Genomic DNA, 20,000 nt, shown 5'->3' with positions numbered 1-20,000 from the left:
TTTTCTCTCTTCTCGCTTTCGTACATACTTAATTTCCATCCCTTTCTCGCCCTAAACCAATTGTGTGGCGCAGAAAGATGATACAGGGTAAGGAGGGGAAGAAAAAGGGGCGGTTATTACCCTGAACGCTTTGTGAGAGACGCTGGGGATGAGAATAAACCAACGTGAGCGCTGACACGAGCCATGAGCCAGCCAAGGCTTTTTGGTGCTGCATGATTTAAGACACATGGTCGGATAACTTCCCTGCATGGTGCAAGGACAAGGACTAGCCTAACCCTTATGTTTTTTGTTTTCATTTTTAGAAGAAATCTAAAGGATTCTGCAATTGTTTTGGCCTACCATCATCGAGGATTGCGACACATCTCTTCACTGTGAGAAAAAGCCGTGCACGAATATAAACTGAAGCATCGGTAAATTCTTTCGGAATGTCACAGAAATGTTCCGATTAATAACACGTAATTAGCTCATGCTTCTTAGAAGTTATTCACTCCAGTGTCTTGTGCTCAGAAACGTATAAAGATAAGGGGTTTCGATTATATTTCTAACCACAGAAGAAAAACCTATTGCCACAGAGGCAATGTGAAAAATTTCCTATGACCGACTGCCCCCTTTGACTTTTAAACTAAATATATTTTGTAGAGACTACCGCATCTGGCTAATCACTTCACTAATGATATGTAAAAAGTGAAAAAGTTCAACAAAGGCTTCACATCCCGTCACGCCCTAGACGAACCTTTTGGGTAATAACGACCTACGTCCTCGCCACGGTCCTTTCCCCTCTTTCCTCCCCTCAGAAGAATCTCTCCCTCTCCCCCTTCCCCTTACACAGAACAGGCACAGGAAGCAGAAGTCAGAGGCAGTTCAGCGACGGTTTGGCGGACCATTTTGTAATGCAAAAGGGAAAACGAAAAAGAAAAAAAGTAATTTTTATACAGCAAAAGAAGGGTTCTTGAAGCACATCGCTGACTGTCCGCGGACCCTGACACAGGAAGGGGAGGCCGATCAGCACGACAAGGATAAATGCATCGTCATTAATGCATACACGTCAGGGTTTCTCATAGGACCTAAATCAGTCTACTGTGACTTTATACTTTTAATGCACGTTGTGCTATATATAACAAGGTTAGATATTGATAATAGTAGCATTTTACCATGTTTTGGATGTTTGCAAAGCATTGTTTTTAATTAGTGTTAGTTGGGAATATTATTGTACATCATCTTAATTACAGTTTTCTTCATGAAAAGAGTTTTGTTTAGGAAAGATTTCATTTATGTGCCAAGACCCCCGTAACACAAGGGGTCTAGGCAGCAGTGTAAAGCTTGACGACTAACAAGACTCTTGCTCTACAATGGACGTTTGCGACCACGACTGCACGTGTTAAGTGAAAAGAAAACGGGAACCAGAAACTAAAAGGGGGTGGGGGTTATGGAGGAGTGGGTTAAGCTCATCCTCGCTCACTCTTGACAAAATAGGTCAACTCATGCTCACAAGACTTACGCTACTTCTCATCATTCTCATCGTCACTAAACTACGCACCTCCACTGGCTAATCAATACAAAAAAGTCGATTTTTTTCAAATAAGCAGCGACATTCAAGGGCACTGATTTCCGAAACATGATGTAACCTAACCTAAGCTACAAATGAAGTGTGTTGAATGACAATTTAAAATTTGAATTTCAAACTTACAGTATTCTGCATGTACAAAACATTGTTTTTTTCCTCTCACTTCTCCTTTTGTTAATTATATATATATATATATATATATATATATATATATATATATATATATATATATATATTTATATATATATTGTTTTTTGTCCTTTGAATAGATTTTGGATTCGCTAACCCATTTAGTCATGAACTAATAGCAGACACGGAATGAAGGAATGTTTATCCTTATTATTGTAGAGGTATTGCAAAAGAATGGAGATCACAGTCGTAATTTTGTGATTTTACATGATATAATAATTCGATATAAATTTCTAAGTTTCACACGTACCATTCTTTCACATCCTTACTCTGTTTCTTGACGGGCCTGCGGTCGCCGGGCTTGATGTTGCCGTTGCCCTGGCCGTTGACCATGGGCGTGGGCACCGTGGGGATACCCTCGTAGTTCTTGGTCTCGTCCACCTTGTACGTCCCGTCGCGGCGCCCCTTGAACTTGAGGATGAGCAGGATGATGAGGATGACGATGATGAGGGCACCCGCGATGATGCTGATGACAAGGGCGATGCTTCCGGACGCATCGCTGTGGATCTGGTCTTTGGCGTTGGGCGTCCGCACCTTCGTCGGGTCGTTGGACACGCCCGTGGTCTCCCCGAACGTATCCTCGTACTCATGGCTGTAGTCATTCCCGTTATCATCGTAGTCAGTCTGGGGCCCGATGGAGGGGAACGACGGGGGCGCGGTGGTCGGGCGCGTGCGGGTCCTGGGCGTGGGCGTCGTGGTGCTCGTCGTGGTGCTCTCGGTGACGGCGAAGAAGGAGTGGGTGGTGGTGGGTCCTGAGCCGGGGTCCTTCTTGCCGCCTGGTTCTAAGGGGTCCCGCTCCTCCGAGTGGATGACCTCGGGCACCACGAGCGGCTGGTTCGTCACGGTGTTCACCAGCTCCACGTCGTCGCCTGCGGGATGGAAGGGCCATAGGGACTTGGCTTTCAGGGCTGGGGTCAAGTAGAGATTACTGAGCGGTATTTACTGCCTATTAATAAAGAGAGAGCTTTGTGGACTGTTGTGTTCTTTATTAATGAATCCATCAGTTTCCGGACGTACGTACGCAGTATTAAGTTAATTCTAATCCTCCCTCCCTTATCGCTCTCATGGCATCACTGAAGCATTCCCACTTTTATTTAATTTTCCTTATTTCCTATATTTTAAGCCGCCTTCAGCTACCCCTTTCCCATATCAGTAGGAGAACTTTTTATGTCCCTCTTTCTCTCTCTCCTCCGCAAATGTATTATTATTTTGCCTGTCTCTCTTCTACATTCTTTCCTCTAAATCTTCCCCTTCTTCCTCTCCCTCTTTGTCTTTCTCATTGTTTTATTAGGTCCCCCCTTTTCTCTTCTCGTTCTCCACGTCGGTTTTCCCTATCAATTCCCCAAAATTCTTCTAAATTTCCCCCTTACTCCACCTCCTCTCTTTCCCACCCATTGTTTTATTCGAGTGCCCCATTCCCATCTACCGTTCCCCACGTCAGTTTTACCCATATCTCTATCACAATTATTTATTCTAAATCTCCCCTTTATTCCTCTTCCTCTATGTCTCATTGTTATATTCAAGTCCCCCCTCCCCACTTACCGTTTTCCAGGTCGGTGACAGCTCCGTCGTCAGTGTTGAACTCTCCCGAACCAGAGCCTCCGTTATAACAGTCCTCCTCGTCATCACAGGGCCTCGAACCCACGCCGACGTCAATATTAGGGATGTAGTGGTGCGGGGGCGGCTTAGTCACGGTGGTCATTGTGGGCGGGATGTACACGGGCGTGATGAGGTCGTCTCCTGCAAGAGGGATGGAAAAGGGATTGAGGTAAAAAGTGGTGATGGTCATGGGGGTGATTCTCTCTCTCTCTCTCTCTCTCTCTCTCTCTCTCTCTCTCTCTCTCTCTCTCTCTCTCTCTCTCTCTCTCTCTCTCTCTCTCTCTCTCTCTCTCTCTCTCTCTCTCTCTCACACACACACACGCACACACACACACATACATACACGCACGCACACACACACACACACACACACACACAAAGACGCATACTTTTATCCATCTATCGATTTAACTATCTGTCTACTTATGGATATCAATAGTCATTTATCCATCTATCTGTTCCCTCTTATACCCTTCTCTTCCTTCCTCTCTCTTTCCCTCTTCCTCTCCTTTCCCCCTTCTACCTTCCTCCCCTTCCTCTTCTCCCTCCCTCTTTCTCCTCTCTCTTCCCCCCTTCCTCCACCTCTCCCCCCCTTCCATACTCCTCCTCCTCTCTTCCGGACTTTCTTCCCCCCCTCCTTCTCCTCCTCCTCCTCCTCTCCCCTCCCCCCTTCCTCTTCCCTCCCCCTCCCCTCCCCCCAATATCACCGGAATGCACTATCCCCCCTTCTCCCCTCCTCCCTTAGCCCCCTATCCACCTTCCTCCTCCTCCTCCCCCCTTTCCCCCTTCCCCCTTTCACCTCCCCCCCCCCCTCCAACCTTACCTGAGCCCGTATCGTACACCGGAATACACTATCCCCCCTTCACCCCCTATCCACCTTCCTCCTCCTCCTCCTCCCCCCTTTCCCCCCTTCCCCCTTTCACCCCCCCCCCTCCAACCTTACCTGAGCCCGTATCGAACACCGGAATACACTCGTCCTCGTCGTCCATGTCACAGCCCGAGCCGGCGCCGCTGAAGACCAGATCGTCACCGTCTCCTGGTTTCGGTCCCGGAAGCGGCGGAGTCTGGAAAGGAGGGAAGTGGGGATCATGAGGAAAGTGAGGATAATGAGGATGATGCGGAGTCTGGAAAGGAGGGAAGTGGGGATCATGAGGAAAGTGAGGATAATTAAGATGAAAGTGAGGATAATGAGGATGATGCGGAGTCTGGAAAGGAGGGAAGTGGGGATCATGAGGAAAGGGAGGATGAGGCTGAAAGTGAGGGTGAGGATGAAGATGGAGATAATGAGGAGGAAAGTGAGGATAATTAGGATGAAAGTGAGGATAATGAGGATGGAAATGAGGATGATGAAGAGGAAAGTGAGGATGAGGATGAAAGGCGAGGACAATTGAGGATGGAGATAGATGAGAGAGGAAAGTGAGGATATTAGGATGAAGTAGTGAGGGGACAATGAGGATGGAGATGAGGATGATGAAGAGGAAAGTGAGGATAATTAGGATTGGAGAGTGGGGGGATAATTAGGATGAAAGTGGATGATGATGAAGAGATGAATACCGAGGATAGGATAGGATGAATAGTGAGGATATTAGGATGAAAGTGAAGAGATATTAGCGATAGAAGTGGGGATAATTAGGATGAAATTGAGGGATAATTTGAGATGAACCTGAAATAGGATGAAAGTGAGGATTAATTAGGATGAAAGTTGGAGTATATGAGGAGGAAAGTGAGGATACTTAGGATTGAAAGTGAAGGATAATTAGAGATGAAAGTGAGGATAATAGGATTGTGAAAGTGAGGATAATTAGGATGGAAAGTGAGGATAATTAGGATGAATGATTAGGAAAGTGAGGATAATTAGGATGAAAGTGAGGATAATTAGGATGAAAGTGAGGATAATTAGGATGAAAGTGAGGATAATTAGGATGAAAGTGAGGATAATTAGGATGAAAGTGAGGATAATTAGGATGAAAGTGAGGATAATTAAGATGAAAGTGAAGATAATTAGGATGAAAGTGAGGATAATTAGGATGAAAGTGAAGATAATTAGGATGAAAGTGAGGATAATTAAGATGAAAGTGAAGATAATTAGGATGAAAGTGAGGATAATTAGGATGAAAGTGAGGATAATTAGGATGAAAGTGAAGATAATTAGGATGAGAGTGGGGATAATTAGGATGAAAGTGATGATGATGAAGATGAAACCGAGGATAGGATGAAAGTGAGGATAATTAGGATGAAAGTGAGGATAATTAGGATGAAAGTGAGGATAATTAGGATGAAAGTGAGGATAATTAGGATGAAAGTGAGGATAATTAGGATGAAAGTTGGGATAATGAGGAGGAAAGTGAGGATAATTAGGATGAAAGTGAGGATAATTAGGATGAAAGTGAGGATAATTAGGATGAAAGTGAGGATAATCAGGATGAAAGTGAGGATAATTAAGATGAAAGTGAAGATAATTAGGATGAAAGTGAGGATAATTAAGATGAAAGTGAGGATAATTAGGATGAAAGTGAGGATAATCAGGATGAAAGTGAGGATAATTAAGATGAAAGTGAAGATAATCAGGATGAAAGTGAGGATAATTAAGATGAAAGTGAGGATAATTAGGATGAAAGTGAGGATAATTAGGATGAAAGTGAGGATGATTAGGATGAAAGTGAGGATAATGAGGAGGAAAGTGAGGATAATGAGGAGAAAAGTGAGGATAATTAGGGATGAAAGGGAAGATAGGATGAAAGTGGGAATAATAATGAGGAAAGTTGGGGATAAAGAGGATGACAGTGAGGATAAGGATGAAAGTGAGGATGAGGATGAGGAAAACGAAGTTAATGAGGATGAAAGTGAAGACAGCGAGGAAGGAAGTAAGCATAATGAGGATGAAAGCGAAGGATAATGATGTGGAAAGTGAGGTTCATTAGGAGTAACGAGCACGGGTGGTGAGAAGGAATGGGATAGCATGAAAGTGAGGGGAAGGAAGTAAAGGTAATTAGGGGAAAGAGCAAGTGTGGAAGATAGGGGGATATGAGGTAGAATGAACATGGAGGCAAAAGTAAGAATAATTGAAGGAAACAGCGAATGCGGAAGGTCAAAAGGAAGAGAAAGAATGAGCGTGGGGATAAATATGAGGATAATGAGGGGAAGCAAACAAGTACAAGTAATAAGAAAGAATGGGACATCAAGATTACGAAAGCAATTATGAAGAAGACCCAATAATGAGTGAAACACATTATTTGGAAAAGGAAATCAATGCATAGGAGAATAGTTCATAATAATCAAAGATATGAAAGAGCGGTCGAAACATAAGATTACATAGCGGGAATTTGATAAAAAAAGTTATAATGATAATAATGAAAAAAAAAAAAAACGAAAAACACTTTAGAAAAGCATCGGGTTACTGCACTTTAACCACGCATAGACCTGCGTTATATACACATATAAACAGATTCTTTTGTTTTATGTATTCGTTTTTTGTTCGATTTTCTCCCTGTCTTCCCTTATTTCATTTTTGTTATTGTTATTAATATATGGTTTATTATAATCTAATATGAAAACAATATCAAGATTTTAAATACATCCATCGGGGTGCTTCTAAAGTGTTAAGTTTAACCAAATTTAATGTGATAAGATAAAGTAAAAGTTTTGCTTAACCCAATCTCATTAAACTTATTCATATTAAAGTTTATTTTCCAAAAGGGGCCTTACACCTTTCCCCATATTTTACCTCTTCAAACCCTATCAAACTCAAGCTCAAAATAAATTATTTAAACTGAAATCACTCAACCCAAGTCCTCACGCTCTTTGCCTGTAGTTGGCGTCGTCCATGCTCCGCTCCAAACTATCCTCAAACACTTATCCGATTCTGATTAAACTTGCATTTCCCACTCCTGTTATTGAGGTCGTCTTCGCCTTGCACGAGGATTTTTATTTTTAAACTTAATTTAAACAAAAGATGTGTTCCTCTGCAATGCAATCCCAGCAACTGATATCTTATCAATAAGATCGAATCCCAAATTCTAATATTCAGTAATCTAATCCTATTGCTCTTAGTCTTTAAACTCTTAAATTGCTAAAGACATATAATCCCATTCCAAACTGTTAGATCGTTAAATGTATAATCGTTATTAAATTTTTTAAATGTTAAACAATATCCTTTTAATCACATTTTAAAATCGTAAATTCTGAAAGACGTGAATCCTGTTCATCAACAGATTTCATGCCCAGTAGATTCTACCCCAATCAATCTTAAGTTCTTAAACATCGGGATTCAATTTTATTAGAAATCTTTAAAAAAATCGAAGCGAGTCGAGCCTTCAACCGAAACGGAACCGCCTCCTCTTCTCACCCTCTGCCAGTAGTTGAGTTCGTCCTTGCTCTGCACCGGGAGGATCTTGGGAACGGACAGCAGGAGGTGGACATCTCCCCGGACGTTCACCCTGGGGTCCCTCTCGGCTGCCAGGTCCAAGGGGCGCTCTCCGTTCAGGACCAGGCCGGAGATGATACCCTGGTGGAGAGCGGGGAAAGGGTAAAGGGGGTGGCGTAAAATAAGGCACGATGAGTGTGGTTCGTTGGGAACAAGTGGCGGTGAGGCATAGTGTTTTTTGAGGAGTTCAGATGAGTTGGAGTCATTTAGGGGAGTTGCGGTGCGATGTGATATGGTGTATGTGTGTGTGTGTGTGTGTGTGTGTGTGTGTGTGTGTGTGTGTGTGTGTGTGTGTGTGTGTGTGTGTGTGTGTTTGTGAATAATACAAAACCCTTGTTTTACATTAAATGAAATTTGGCGAAAAAAAGATAAAAGGCCATTTCCTGCTGAAACAGAGAGAGAGAGGAAGAGAGAGTGAGTGAGTGAGTGAGTGAGTGAGTGAGTGAGTGAGTGAGTGAGTGAGTGAATGGATGAAAGAATGAGAGAGAAAGAAAGAAAACAGACGATGTAATAATAAGAAACAAGCCTTACCCTGAAGGGCCTCTCGATAGACGTGGACCTCCTCGCCCTTCGACCACCGATCTGAAGGCGGGACTGCGCATTGAAGACGGAGAGCTGGTGTCCTGTAGAAGCAAGCAGACGATATAGGAACTCGTACAGAAGAATCTTAAGGAGTGGGACAATAGGACAATATTTTCCCTCTCGAAGGAGTACGTCCTTTCAAGATTCTAAGTAACAAATCATCTTAAATCAAAGTTTGAGGGACTAAGGGATTGTGTATATTTAATTGCTATATAAAAAATCGCGTAACTTATTGAAAAAAGTTTAAATGGGGGAATCAAATTGCTCTTCTCTCTAATTTTGGCTATAGTGATTTTATTAGTTAATGTCGTTCTATGTAAAATACCAATCAATAATTCTCATTAAAGTTGGATATATAATATGACTCAATAGGAAGACTCTGGTCAAGGTAATAAAAAAACGAGTATAAAAAAGGACAGAAAGGACCGAAAATTAAAATGTTTTGTAAAAAAAAATCAAAAGAAAAAAACGTTACTAATGTTTTCAAGGTGAACCTTCTAATCTCTCTCTAAGGAACTAAGACCTACAGTGAAGATCGACCTTGAATTGGAAAAAAAGCTTGATGCCTTAACCTTTCCAGTGCCAAGACAAGGGCGAGTGAGGCGGCCATCGAGTGCCAGGTGCCAGACGAAACCACAAGTCCTCGCGCGACCGGAGTGTGTGAGGGAGGAAAGTGCCAGTACAAAGGGCCAATGTGCCATATTTCGAGTTCTTAATATTCTTTAAATATTTACTTTATCTCATTAAGGTTATTATTAATGTTAGATGGCTAAAACAAAATCTTGAGAAAATCTAATTGGCTTTTTAAATCAGCCATCTCTCAGGGGGCAAACAGTTAAAAGGTAACCAAGAAGATATTTAATAAACAGTTACCCTATGCATGTGCCCAGTAACAAGTGCATTATATGTACCGCAGAAGACCAACCATATTATTTTTTCCAAACGCTTTCAACCTTAATATACGTTATATACTGCCATAAGTATTTGATTAATGACTTTCCTGTCGTTTAATACATACTGTATGCTTCAGTAATTTCGGCTTATACTTCCCTACTAAAAACTCTTTATATCTCCTCTCAAGAGACTAACCACGAGCAGTAAGTCCATATCTTTGTGGCTTTCTCTGCCTCCCTCAGACAGACAAGTCAGTCGGTAAATAAAACAAATTGGTGCAATATATATTTGGTATTTTATAGTTCTCAGTGCTGGAAATTCCAATCCATGCTTAAGGGAGAGCGGTGCGTGGGGGTGGGAGGGGGGGTGGGGGGTCGAAGCACGACGAACCTTCTCCTTTGGTGATTTGGAGAGATTTCGTTTTTTTATTTATTTATTTTTTTTAATTAGTTATTTTTACGGCTAGTGTGTATGCTTGCGAGCTAGACAAAGGAATATTTGTGGTAGTTTCAGTAATAAATAGTGGCAGTAGATTTATCAATAGATAATAATGATACTGATGACATTAATTAATGCTACTGCTACGACTACTGTCACTGTAATAGTGGCAGTAATGATAATAATGACAAACTTCAAATAGTATCATTGTTGTATTCATTATCACCATTAGTATCACTATCGGTACTACCATTATTATCGTTATTATTACAATTATCATCCTAAATATAATTGTCATAATTTTGTAGGATCATTTCACCATTCTGTTAACGAAAGGTGGCTGGAAAAGGAACTCTAGAAAAATATTATTTTGTGTTTCTCTATTCTGAACTTATCTCATTTTTAAAATCTAGTTATTTACTCTAAACACCTGATTTACCCGAAACCCATTCCAGGAGTCACCGCCAGAGAAGTCCCATTCACAATCACTACTTGAGGGGAGAAAGAGAGAGAAAAAGAGAAAGAGAGAGAGAGAAAGAGAAAGAGAAAGAAGAGAGAGAGAGAGAGAGAGAGAGAGAGAGAGAGAGAGAGAGAGAGAGAGAGAGAGAGAGAGAGAGAGAGAGAGAGAGAGAGAGAGAGAGCGAGAGAGAGAGGGGGGAGGGGGGCAAATGACCCAATGGGCTGTTGAGAGTGTGTGTCCTCAAGCACGGGACGAAGGGGTAGTGCCTCGTGACTTGAAGCATGCAGACTCTTTGGGTATGAAAAGGGGGGAGGAATAGGGTGGGTTGGGTAGGGGTTAGGGTTGAGGGGTAGGGGGAGGGGACAAATTACCCTCTCATCCTTCCCCTTCCCCTCTTCCTTTCCTCTCCTCCTCTTCCTCCCCCTCGTTATCACATGGGGTAAATAAAAAATGGTATATATTTGTCTTGTGAGGTTGGAAAACATTGTCTTGATATAACGTTGTGTGTTTTATTTTTTCTATATATATATAGACGGTGAAGACAGTATGCAAATCTGGAACGAGACATCATCTGAAAGACTAATTGTCGAATGAGAAGTGATGAATAAACTGATAAAAGGGTGAACAGGGATTTAAAAAAGATATCACGATATACTATGATCAACGAAGGACACGAAAAAAAGAAGGGAAATGAGACATACATAAAAACGAAAAATATATGAAGGATGGTGAGTTGTAAACAAACGCTGTCAAAAATAAGTAAACAAATAAATCGATAAATAAATAGAAGTTTGTTGATAAATCCAGTTGTTAAACTTAGGTAAATGTGATGTAAATATACAAGGCAGAAAGCTAGACTGTGAAAAAGTATATACAGATGTAAATGTATAGCAAAATTAGTGGAGAATAACACTGAAGTTATAAATGTATTTGTAACATACTGACCCCCACTCGGAGTGAGTGAAAAAAATATACATATTTATATTAATTACTGGGAATTTAAAAAATGAACATTGCGGACAATAAAAAGTATTAATGTTTTTAGTGTTTAGGAAAACATACCAGAAAAAACACTCTACTGACTGAAATGAAAGCTAATACAACAAAAAGGGCTGTGGGAAATATATTGCGGAACGAACAGTGTTGACACATTACAATGCTGGTGATGAAATATATAGATATATACTAGAAATACAGTGGATGTGCTCTTGGAGTGTTGGCAAAAGGTGCTGAAACGTTTCAAAGGCCATTGATAGTGATAAGAAAAGGCATATATAAAGTGCTGACAGACTGTAGCGATGGTGTTGACATCATAACAGACAAAAAGTGTCGACATAAGACGAGCTGTGTTGTCAAAAGGCCAAGAAATGGTGACGAGGATTCATTGTGCAAAACAGCGTAGTGCGTGCCGTATATACACACTGCGTTAGACTCAGCTGGTGAGAGGGGACCAAAGTACTGATAAAAGTTTCAGTTTTTACTTGTTTACTGGCGTCTCTGTTATCGTTATCGTTCTGGTTAAAGGAGACACGTCCTGCCAGCTGAGACTACCTCAGTGAAGTACCATTAGAAGCTACGAAAGGCCCAATGCCTCGGGAACAGAACAATCGGAAACTGTTTGCATCGGAGTGGAGCAGAGGCAGTTCTCACCATGCCAGATCCGAGACCTGAGTTTCTTCAACACTTTGAGGTCAGAAAGCTCAACATTCTCTGCAAGGAAATGAGGTCAAACAGTTTTGTAAACGTCCTACGATGGTTAGGTAGCCAAGATGTTCAATCCCCGTCCGTGGGTGATGGGCGTGAGTATCCCTTGGTAGTCGGAAGATATTTAGTTCAAGAATCATAATGCAAAGAGGAAGCCCCATCCTTAGGGTTGGTCCTTTGGTATTGTACACACATAAAGGTATCCTCCATATGCAATGGCACATTGGAAACTGTTGTCAAAAAGTCAATTATATAAATGGAGAAAATTGGATAAAAAAAGCATACCAAAAATCAGTCTAAATGCTTAGCCTACTAGATCAGTAATAAAAAAACAGAATACCTCCTTCCGCAACTGAAGCATGGCAGTTAGAGTGGGTGTTAGTTTGAAATCAAAATGTAGTTTAAAATTGCTTGAAGTTCTCACATTACCACTAAAAAAAAATGAAGGCCATCGCTATTTTTCCTGTTCTTCAATTATACACGTGAATGAAGTGTTCATACGTATTGGAGAACCTTCGACAATATATACAGAATAAAATCACCCAATAAATAATAGTAATATGAATTTCCATAATACACACACAAAAAAAAAAAAAAAAATATTACCCCTTTTCTATGGTTTCCGTAATGCCAAAAATGTTGATCTTTTCCACGTGTTATTCACAGCTTTAAGCGTCTTTTTACACACATTGAGACATCCACAGTTTGCATCATATACATACACCGCGACAGGACCAAAACCATAGCTTAAGGAGGATAGATTTCACAAAACAAAAACAATACAATACAACTGGGTGGACATCAGATGGTGGACACAAAAAGCCTCTACGCGATATAGTTGTAGAATAGATCAGAAATATATTACAAAAATTAGGGATTACTTTTTGTGAGTTATATTGTATACATTTCTCATTACAATCAACATTGTTATTTTTATTATCATTGTCCTTCCTGTTATTTTATCATGGCTATGATTATTACCTTTACAATTATCATTATTACTGTACTATTATCATTGTTATTATATTTCTGTTATTACTATTATCATCATTGCTTCTATATGTATTATATAATTATATAATGATCATATACTTCCGTTCTTATAATTTTGTTATCACCATATACTCATCATATAGTTTTTATTCATATTTGTAATTATCATTCTGGGTCCTCTTTTGCAATATGCAAAGTGTATCTGACGTCGCATGACACTTATAACGAGTGATAACATGATAGAATGTGGAAATGCATTTGGTATGTATGATAGATTTTGTATCTTAACACCCAACACATTCTGAAATATTTATCATTAGCCATCCTTATTTTTATCATTATTTTTTAAAGTCATTCATCATTTCTATTGCCTTTTCATAACTGATACTAATGTGGTCAGCGTTATTTACCATCGTCATTACACACACACACACACACACACACACACACACACACACACACACACACACACACACACACACACACACACACACACACACACACACACACACACACACACACACACACACACACATACATACACCTATATATATTTTTTTTAACTTGAACATGTTTTAATGATTGCTTTGGTTTAATTATATATAAGATATGTTGTTCTACTCTCTTTTACTCAAAATTCCATTATTTTATTATCAAAGGTGATATTAATCACTTTCGTGATACAGAAGCTGTGATATTTCCTTCTTCGTTGTAAAATTATCGGTGATCAGCATTGCTATATGAGAATCTTGTGCTTTTTATAATATGAAATATTCGTTGATACAATAAATAAGCTTGTTCATATTATAGTTCTTGCTGTCTTGTTCTTGTTTTTCACATAAAATGCATTTATTATACATTCCCCACTTTTCATTCGGCAAATATAACCATGTAAAATATAATCACAGAAATTGATAATTAAAAATGTGCATATGCTTGTATTCCCTGAAAGCGATAATAATGCATTTATGCTCGTATTCCTTGGGAAGAATGAAATGACACAAGTATATCTTATAAAATGAGAATGATAAAACAGTGCATATATGCACGTAATCCCAGGGAAATAAAAATAATACATTTATGCTCGTATCCAATGACAAGAACAAATAGATGCAAAATAGAAATGCAAAAATGTTCGTACTCAGATACATGGAAAGCATTGCATATATATGTTCAGCTCCAGTGAATAAAATGAAGCAATGCAGATATATTCGTATCCCTTAAGAAAAAAGTAAGCATTGCATTTACACTCAAATACCTTGAGAAGAGAAAAAAATATTACAATGCTCGTACCCACTTCTAGCAACCCATGAGAACTAAAAATAGAAATATGCCCGTTATCTCCTTCCAAATAAAACAAAAAAACTAGAGCGCCGAAAACTCACCTTTGGGATTCTTAGAACGAACTTCGTAGTCATCGATCTGCACCGTGGCGTTGGAGCCTGACCTGATGAAGCGGACCACGTGATAGATACCGTCGTTGACCTTCGCCATGACCTCGCCTATGGGGTGGTCCTCCGTGCCCATGTTGTAAACCATGAAGATGTTGCCGTCGACCTGGAAGTTGAGTGTTATTTTTGGAGGGGACGAGTGAGCAGGAAGGTGGTATTTATATAGAGAATGGAAGAGATTGTGCTTGTTTATTCTGAAGGGAAGAAGGGTGGACTTCGTCATTTTGAGGAAGATGAAATGAAGTACTGCATTCTCTGAGAATTTTCTTTTATAAATATTACTGAATGCCTATCAACTGACTGCCATATTAATCGTATTGCACAAACTCCAGAGGATGAATAACTACTCATACGCTCTTAGGGAATTCTAATCTTACGATCTCCAGTTCCATGTAGTCATTCGAATTGGCCGAGTCCAGCCTCAACATGACCGCATCCTCCTGCGAGGTCATGAAACCAAGCGCCAGCAGGTCACGGCGGGTGTCAGGCCATCTGCCCTCGGGGTACTGGAAGGTCATGATGCCAGCGCCGCCGCCGAACTCATACGCCGTGGATTCTGGAGGCGGTATCAGTACAGGTATTCAGGAAGATCTCACTGGAATTTTCATTTTCACTCCTGCGGCTTTTTATCTTTAAACCAATATCTGATTATTTACTCTCTAGTGGACGTATATCTCCATACCCTCGAAGATAAAAAAAATCGCTATTAATTACCATAATCATTATTATTCAATCAGTAAGGAAACAAAACATGGGGGCAATGTCCTCACCATCAGAGCATGTGGGACCAGTGAAGGAAGTCATGTCGCAGTTGCATGAATAGGAGTTCCACTGTTGCACGCACGTTCCGCCGTTTGCACATGCATTCCGGTGACACTTTGTACTTGGTCCTGGGATGAAGAGAGAGAGAAAAAATAGATTCAAGCGAGCCAAGTATAAAACTCAATAGGAAATACATTAATGAGGAATTGAGTTCAGCTGAGAAAAAAAATAAGACGACTAGAAAAATATGATAACATAAAAGAATGTGTACTCTTCCCATTGAGCAAACAAAACACAAACAAATAAGTAAATAAAAGTAAGGGAAAAAATAAGAAGACCATGAAAATAGGACCAAGATTAATAGAATAAAGAAGAGCCAATGATCTTCGACGCACCATCACAGCCTGGGAAGACGGGGCTTGAAATCAAAGGAACGTCCTTGCCCGCCGGGTCAGGAGCTTCGCCGTTGAGGTCAAGGGACGCGATACAGCCTTCGAAGCCCGTGCGAGACTCAACGTGGCGAGGGAGGCTGGTGTACATCTCAGGAGGAAGGCCACCTGGGGAGAGAGAGGGAGAGATTGGGGTCAACGTTTGAGGAGAGAGAGGGAGATATTGGGGTCAACGTTTGGTGAGAGAGAAGGAGAGATTGGGGTCAACGTTTGGGGAGAGAGAAGGAGAGATTGGGTCAGCGTTTGGGGTGATAGTTTGGTGAACGTTTCGGGAAGGATTTTGGTGGACGTATGGGGAGAGAGATGGAGAAACTTGCATAAATGTTTGGGGAGATTTTTTGGTGAGCATTTAGGAAGAAAGAAGAGGAAACTTTTGTGAACGTTTCGGGAAAGATTTTGTTGAACGTTTGGCGAGAGGGGAGATATTTTGGTGAACGCTTTTGTAGCGAGGAGAGGTTTTGGTGAACGTTTGTGGAGAGAGAAGAGAATTGAGTGAACGTTTCTAGATGGAGAAGAAGAGATTTGGGTGAACGTTTGTGGAGAGAGGAGAGGTTTGAGCGAACGTTTGAAGAGAAAGAAAGAGAGGCTTGGGTGAACGTTCAGAGAAAGAGATGGAGATATTTGGGTGAACATCTGTGGAGAGAGAAGGAGAGGCTTTGGTAAACATTTGGGAAGAGAGAAGGACAGATTTAGATGAACGTTTTCAGAGAGAGGAGAGATGTTGGTGAACGTTTGGGGAAAGAAAGGGAGATTTTCTGGGTGAACGTTTGTGAAGAGAAAAGGAGAGGTTTGGGTAAACTTTTATGGAGAGAGGAGATATTTGGGTCAACGTTTGTGGAGAGAGGAGATATTTGGGTCAACGTTTGTGGAGAGAGAAGAGAGGTTTTGTTAAACGTTTGGAGAGAGAGGAGAGATTTAGATAAATGTTTCGAGAGAGAGGAGAGATGTGGGTGAACGTTTGGGGCAAGAAGGGGGTAAGATTTGGGTCAACGTTTGTGAAAAGAAAAGGAGAGATTTGGGTGAAGGTTTAGGTCAAGAGAAGTTTAGATTTGGGTCAACGTTTGTGAATAGAGAAGGAGAGGTTATAGTGAACGTTAGGGGAGAGAGAATAAGAGATTTGGATGAACATTTAGGGAGAGGAGAGATGTGAATCAACGTTTGTGAAGAGAGAAGCAGAGGTTTTGGTAAACGTTTTGGGAGAAAGGAGAGATTTAGGTGAACATTTGGAGAGAGAGGAGAGATGTGGTTGAACGTTTGGGGAAAGAGAGGAAGATATCTAGGTTAACGTTTGGGAAGAAAGAAGGAGAAAGAAGGAGAGATTTGGGTGAAAGCTCGGGTATAAGAGAAGAAGAGATTTGGGCAAGCGTTCCTAAGCGATAAGCCAAACTGAGGGTATGGGAGAAATGGTTAAACCTCAAAATACAAAACCTTAATAGGCCAAAGACACGAAATGAATCAAACGTGAATGACAAAGAACGAACGTATAACAACAACACGAGTCCCTCCTTTCATACCTAGGTAGAGGAAGTCTTGGAGATCCAGGTTACCGTTGCTTCCTCCGCTGATAACCTTCGCGGTGTTATCGTCGACCATGAGCGTGTGCTGTCGTTTCGAGGGGCGGCTCACTGTCACGGCGTGCCACTTGTTGTCATTGAGAGCCACCTTGTTGTTGTCTCTTAGTCGAACCGGCCGGTCGCCCAGGTTGAAGATCAGGTGGATGTGGCCGTTGACGAGCTCGATGGCCAGGAAGTCGTGGCCTGGGGGGAGAAGGAGGAGGGAGGAGGGTGAAACAAAATCAGTGGCAGGAGAAGAAGTAGAATAAGAGAGACAGGAAGAACAAGAATAAGAACAAAAAATAGAAGAATCAAAGGAGAAACTCCAAACCCAAAACATACCTTTGCCGCCATTGAACATGATGAGTCCATTGGGCTGCAGGGTCTTGAACTGAAAATAGATGTTGGTGGAGGAGTAGGCCTTGAGCTGAGGGAGAGCGACGAAGGCCGAGCGAGACTTGAAGGTCACTGGGTGGTGGATGATGCGGGCGCCCTTGCCGAACTCCGCCGTTACCTGCAGGAAGGAAGGGCGTCAGGAAGGTGGTGAGTGGGTTTCGAGAGAAAGGAAAAAGAGGTTGGTGGTGTTGGTAGGATGGAAGGATGGGAGGAAGGGGTGTTGGTAGGATGGAAGGATAGGAGGAAGGGGTGTTGGTAGGATGGAAGGATAGGAGGAAGGGGTGTTGGGAAGGTGGAAGGATGGGAGGAAGGGGTGTTGGGAAGGTGGAAGGATGGGAGGAAGGGGTGTTGGTAGGATGGAAGGATGGGAGGAAGGGGTGTTGGGAAGGTGGAAGGATGGGAGAAAGGGGTGTTGGGAAGGTGGAAGGATGGGAGGAAGGGGTGTTGGGAAGGTGGAAGGATGGGAGGAAGGGGTGTTGGTAGGATGGAAGGATGGGAGGAAGGGGTGTTGGTAGGATGGAAGGATGGGAGGAAGGGGTGTTGGTAGGGTGGAAGGATGGGAGAAAGGGGTGTTGGGAAGGTGGAAGGATGGGAGGAAGGGGTGTTGGGAAGGTGGAAGGATGGGAGGAAGGGGTGTTGGGAAGGTGGAAGGATGGGAGGAAGGGGTGTTGGTAGGGTGGAAGGATGGGAGAAAGGGGTGTTGGGAAGGTGGAAGGATGGGAGGAAGGGGTGTTGGGAAGGTGGAAGGATGGGAGGAAGGGGTGTTGGTAGGGTGGAAGGATGGGAGAAAGGGGTGTTGGGAAGGTGGAAGGATGGGAGGAAGGGGTGTTGGGAAGGTGGAAGGATGGGAGGAAGGGGTGTTGGGAAGGTGGAAGGATGGGAGGAAGGGGTGTTGGGAAGGTGGAAGGATGGGAGGAAGGGGTGTTGGGAAGGTGGAAGGATGGGAGGAAGGGGTGTTGGGAAGGTGGAAGGATGGGAGAAAGGGGTGTTGGTAGGATGGAAGGATGGGAGGAAGGGGTGAGGATGGGAGGAAGGGGTGTTGGGAGGGTGGAAGGATGGGAGGAAGGGGTGTTGGTAGAATGGAAGGGTGAGATGAAGGGCTGTTGGCAGGATGGAAAGATGGGGTGTTGGTAGGATGGAAGGATGGGAGGAAAAGGTGGTGGTAGGATGGAAGGATGAAAGGATGGTGGCGTTGATAGGCTGAGCTCAAGGATTGATTAGGAGGAGGATAGTGTTTGTGACATGATGGTTTAAGTTATGGTAATACACGCAAGGGAATAGCATGAGGATAGTGTTAGTTGTATGTAATGATGTTATGGTGTTATAGTGTGTTTATACTACATATAATGGGATAGCCCGAGAATAGCGTCAAAGGCTGGATGGTATCTGTAGGACTCATACGGACAGAATGTTGAATAGCGTTGATGATACTTGCAGTGCAATGTCTGGAGGATAATGTTACAAGCAGGAAAGGATGACGAAGTGGTAATCGTGTTATATGATTATGTTTTGGCAGTTTTAGCAAGGATATATAACGAAGATATTTTGTTGTTGGCAATATTCAGTAGGATGTTGAATTATTACTAATGCCATTCATAAAGGAATTAAAGTATTTAACGTTTTTGATATTTTAGCAAAGGGATGAGATAACGGTGTTATTAATAATATGTGTATCCGTTGTATATGACAGTGTTAATGATAACATTCATAAAAAATTAACAAGATCTCGAAAAGGATGCAGATATTTGTCTCCGCGAACAACAGACGATGATGCGTTCATTGTTAGTGTATTTTAGCCTGATATATCCTCTAGTTCATGTTGCAATATTGCAAATGCAATTTGACACTAGTGATAATAACGTTGAGAGAATCCGCTTGACAAAAAAAGGAATACATCTGATATATTTCCCGTGCACAAATTACAGGATTTATCAAAAAGCAAGGATGTGTATTTGCGAGAATCTTTGAAATATATTTATCGCAATTAAATAAATTCAACTACATGGAACTAGAATAAACTGGAAAATCATTTCATGAATTATTTGTATATATTTCTCTATATTCATAAGGATGTCTGTGGCACAAATACTAATATCATTATTAAATTATTATCTAATGCAGACGTGCCATTCTTCTCTTATGTATTTACTGAAATATCTTTGATCTTGGATTATCATAGAGCTCTTCAGTCATTTGGAATACGGGGTAATAATTCATATCATTACCATGACATCTGAATTATGATCATTTCCTTTGTTAAAAAATCCCTCACCTCAAATCTCTCGCCGTGTCCAGAGCGAGCCATTTCAAACAGGTATTCTCCATTCATATAAAAACTCTGCATCTGTCCTATAAAGGGAGCGACGGGGCCCTGGTTCGAGCTAGTAGGAGACGGAGAAAGAGGAACAGAAGAAGATGAGGACGTGGAAGAGGAAGAGGAAGAGAGGGAAGAGTAAGTGGAAGTGGGTCTCCATTTGCTGGTGGAGTTGTCGTGGACCATGCCTATGTGGATGTCCCGGTACTGAAGTATGCTGTGGCGGCCC

General features: G+C 41.7%; 1 protein-coding gene across 2 annotated transcripts in view; it reads right to left on the bottom strand.

The window, feature by feature from the left end:
* LOC125025319 (neurexin-1-like) overlaps nucleotides 1–20,000 on the bottom strand; it is a 347,512-nt gene that overhangs the window by 456 nt on the left and 327,056 nt on the right. For both annotated transcript variants that reach the window (XM_047613297.1, XM_047613298.1), the window contains 12 exons: nucleotides 19,730–20,000; nucleotides 17,404–17,575; nucleotides 17,023–17,265; nucleotides 15,455–15,616; nucleotides 15,068–15,187; nucleotides 14,675–14,853; nucleotides 14,232–14,403; nucleotides 8,307–8,398; nucleotides 7,698–7,856; nucleotides 4,296–4,416; nucleotides 3,296–3,493; nucleotides 1–2,622 (listed from right to left, as the gene is read on the bottom strand). The exon at nucleotides 1–2,622 is cut by the window's left edge and continues 456 nt beyond it; the exon at nucleotides 19,730–20,000 is cut by the window's right edge and continues 10 nt beyond it. In XM_047613297.1, the coding sequence (XP_047469253.1) occupies nucleotides 1,994–2,622; nucleotides 3,296–3,493; nucleotides 4,296–4,416; nucleotides 7,698–7,856; nucleotides 8,307–8,398; nucleotides 14,232–14,403; nucleotides 14,675–14,853; nucleotides 15,068–15,187; nucleotides 15,455–15,616; nucleotides 17,023–17,265; nucleotides 17,404–17,575; nucleotides 19,730–20,000 (2,518 nt within the window). In that variant the 3' untranslated portion in view covers nucleotides 1–1,993. The remainder of the gene's footprint in view (nucleotides 2,623–3,295; nucleotides 3,494–4,295; nucleotides 4,417–7,697; nucleotides 7,857–8,306; nucleotides 8,399–14,231; nucleotides 14,404–14,674; nucleotides 14,854–15,067; nucleotides 15,188–15,454; nucleotides 15,617–17,022; nucleotides 17,266–17,403; nucleotides 17,576–19,729) is intronic.

This window comes from Penaeus chinensis, chromosome 4 (genome assembly GCF_019202785.1).
Source record: "Penaeus chinensis breed Huanghai No. 1 chromosome 4, ASM1920278v2, whole genome shotgun sequence".
In the NCBI taxonomy this organism is placed as follows: Eukaryota; Metazoa; Arthropoda; class Malacostraca; order Decapoda; family Penaeidae; genus Penaeus; species Penaeus chinensis.
This window is presented reverse-complemented; position numbering and strand designations above follow the sequence as displayed.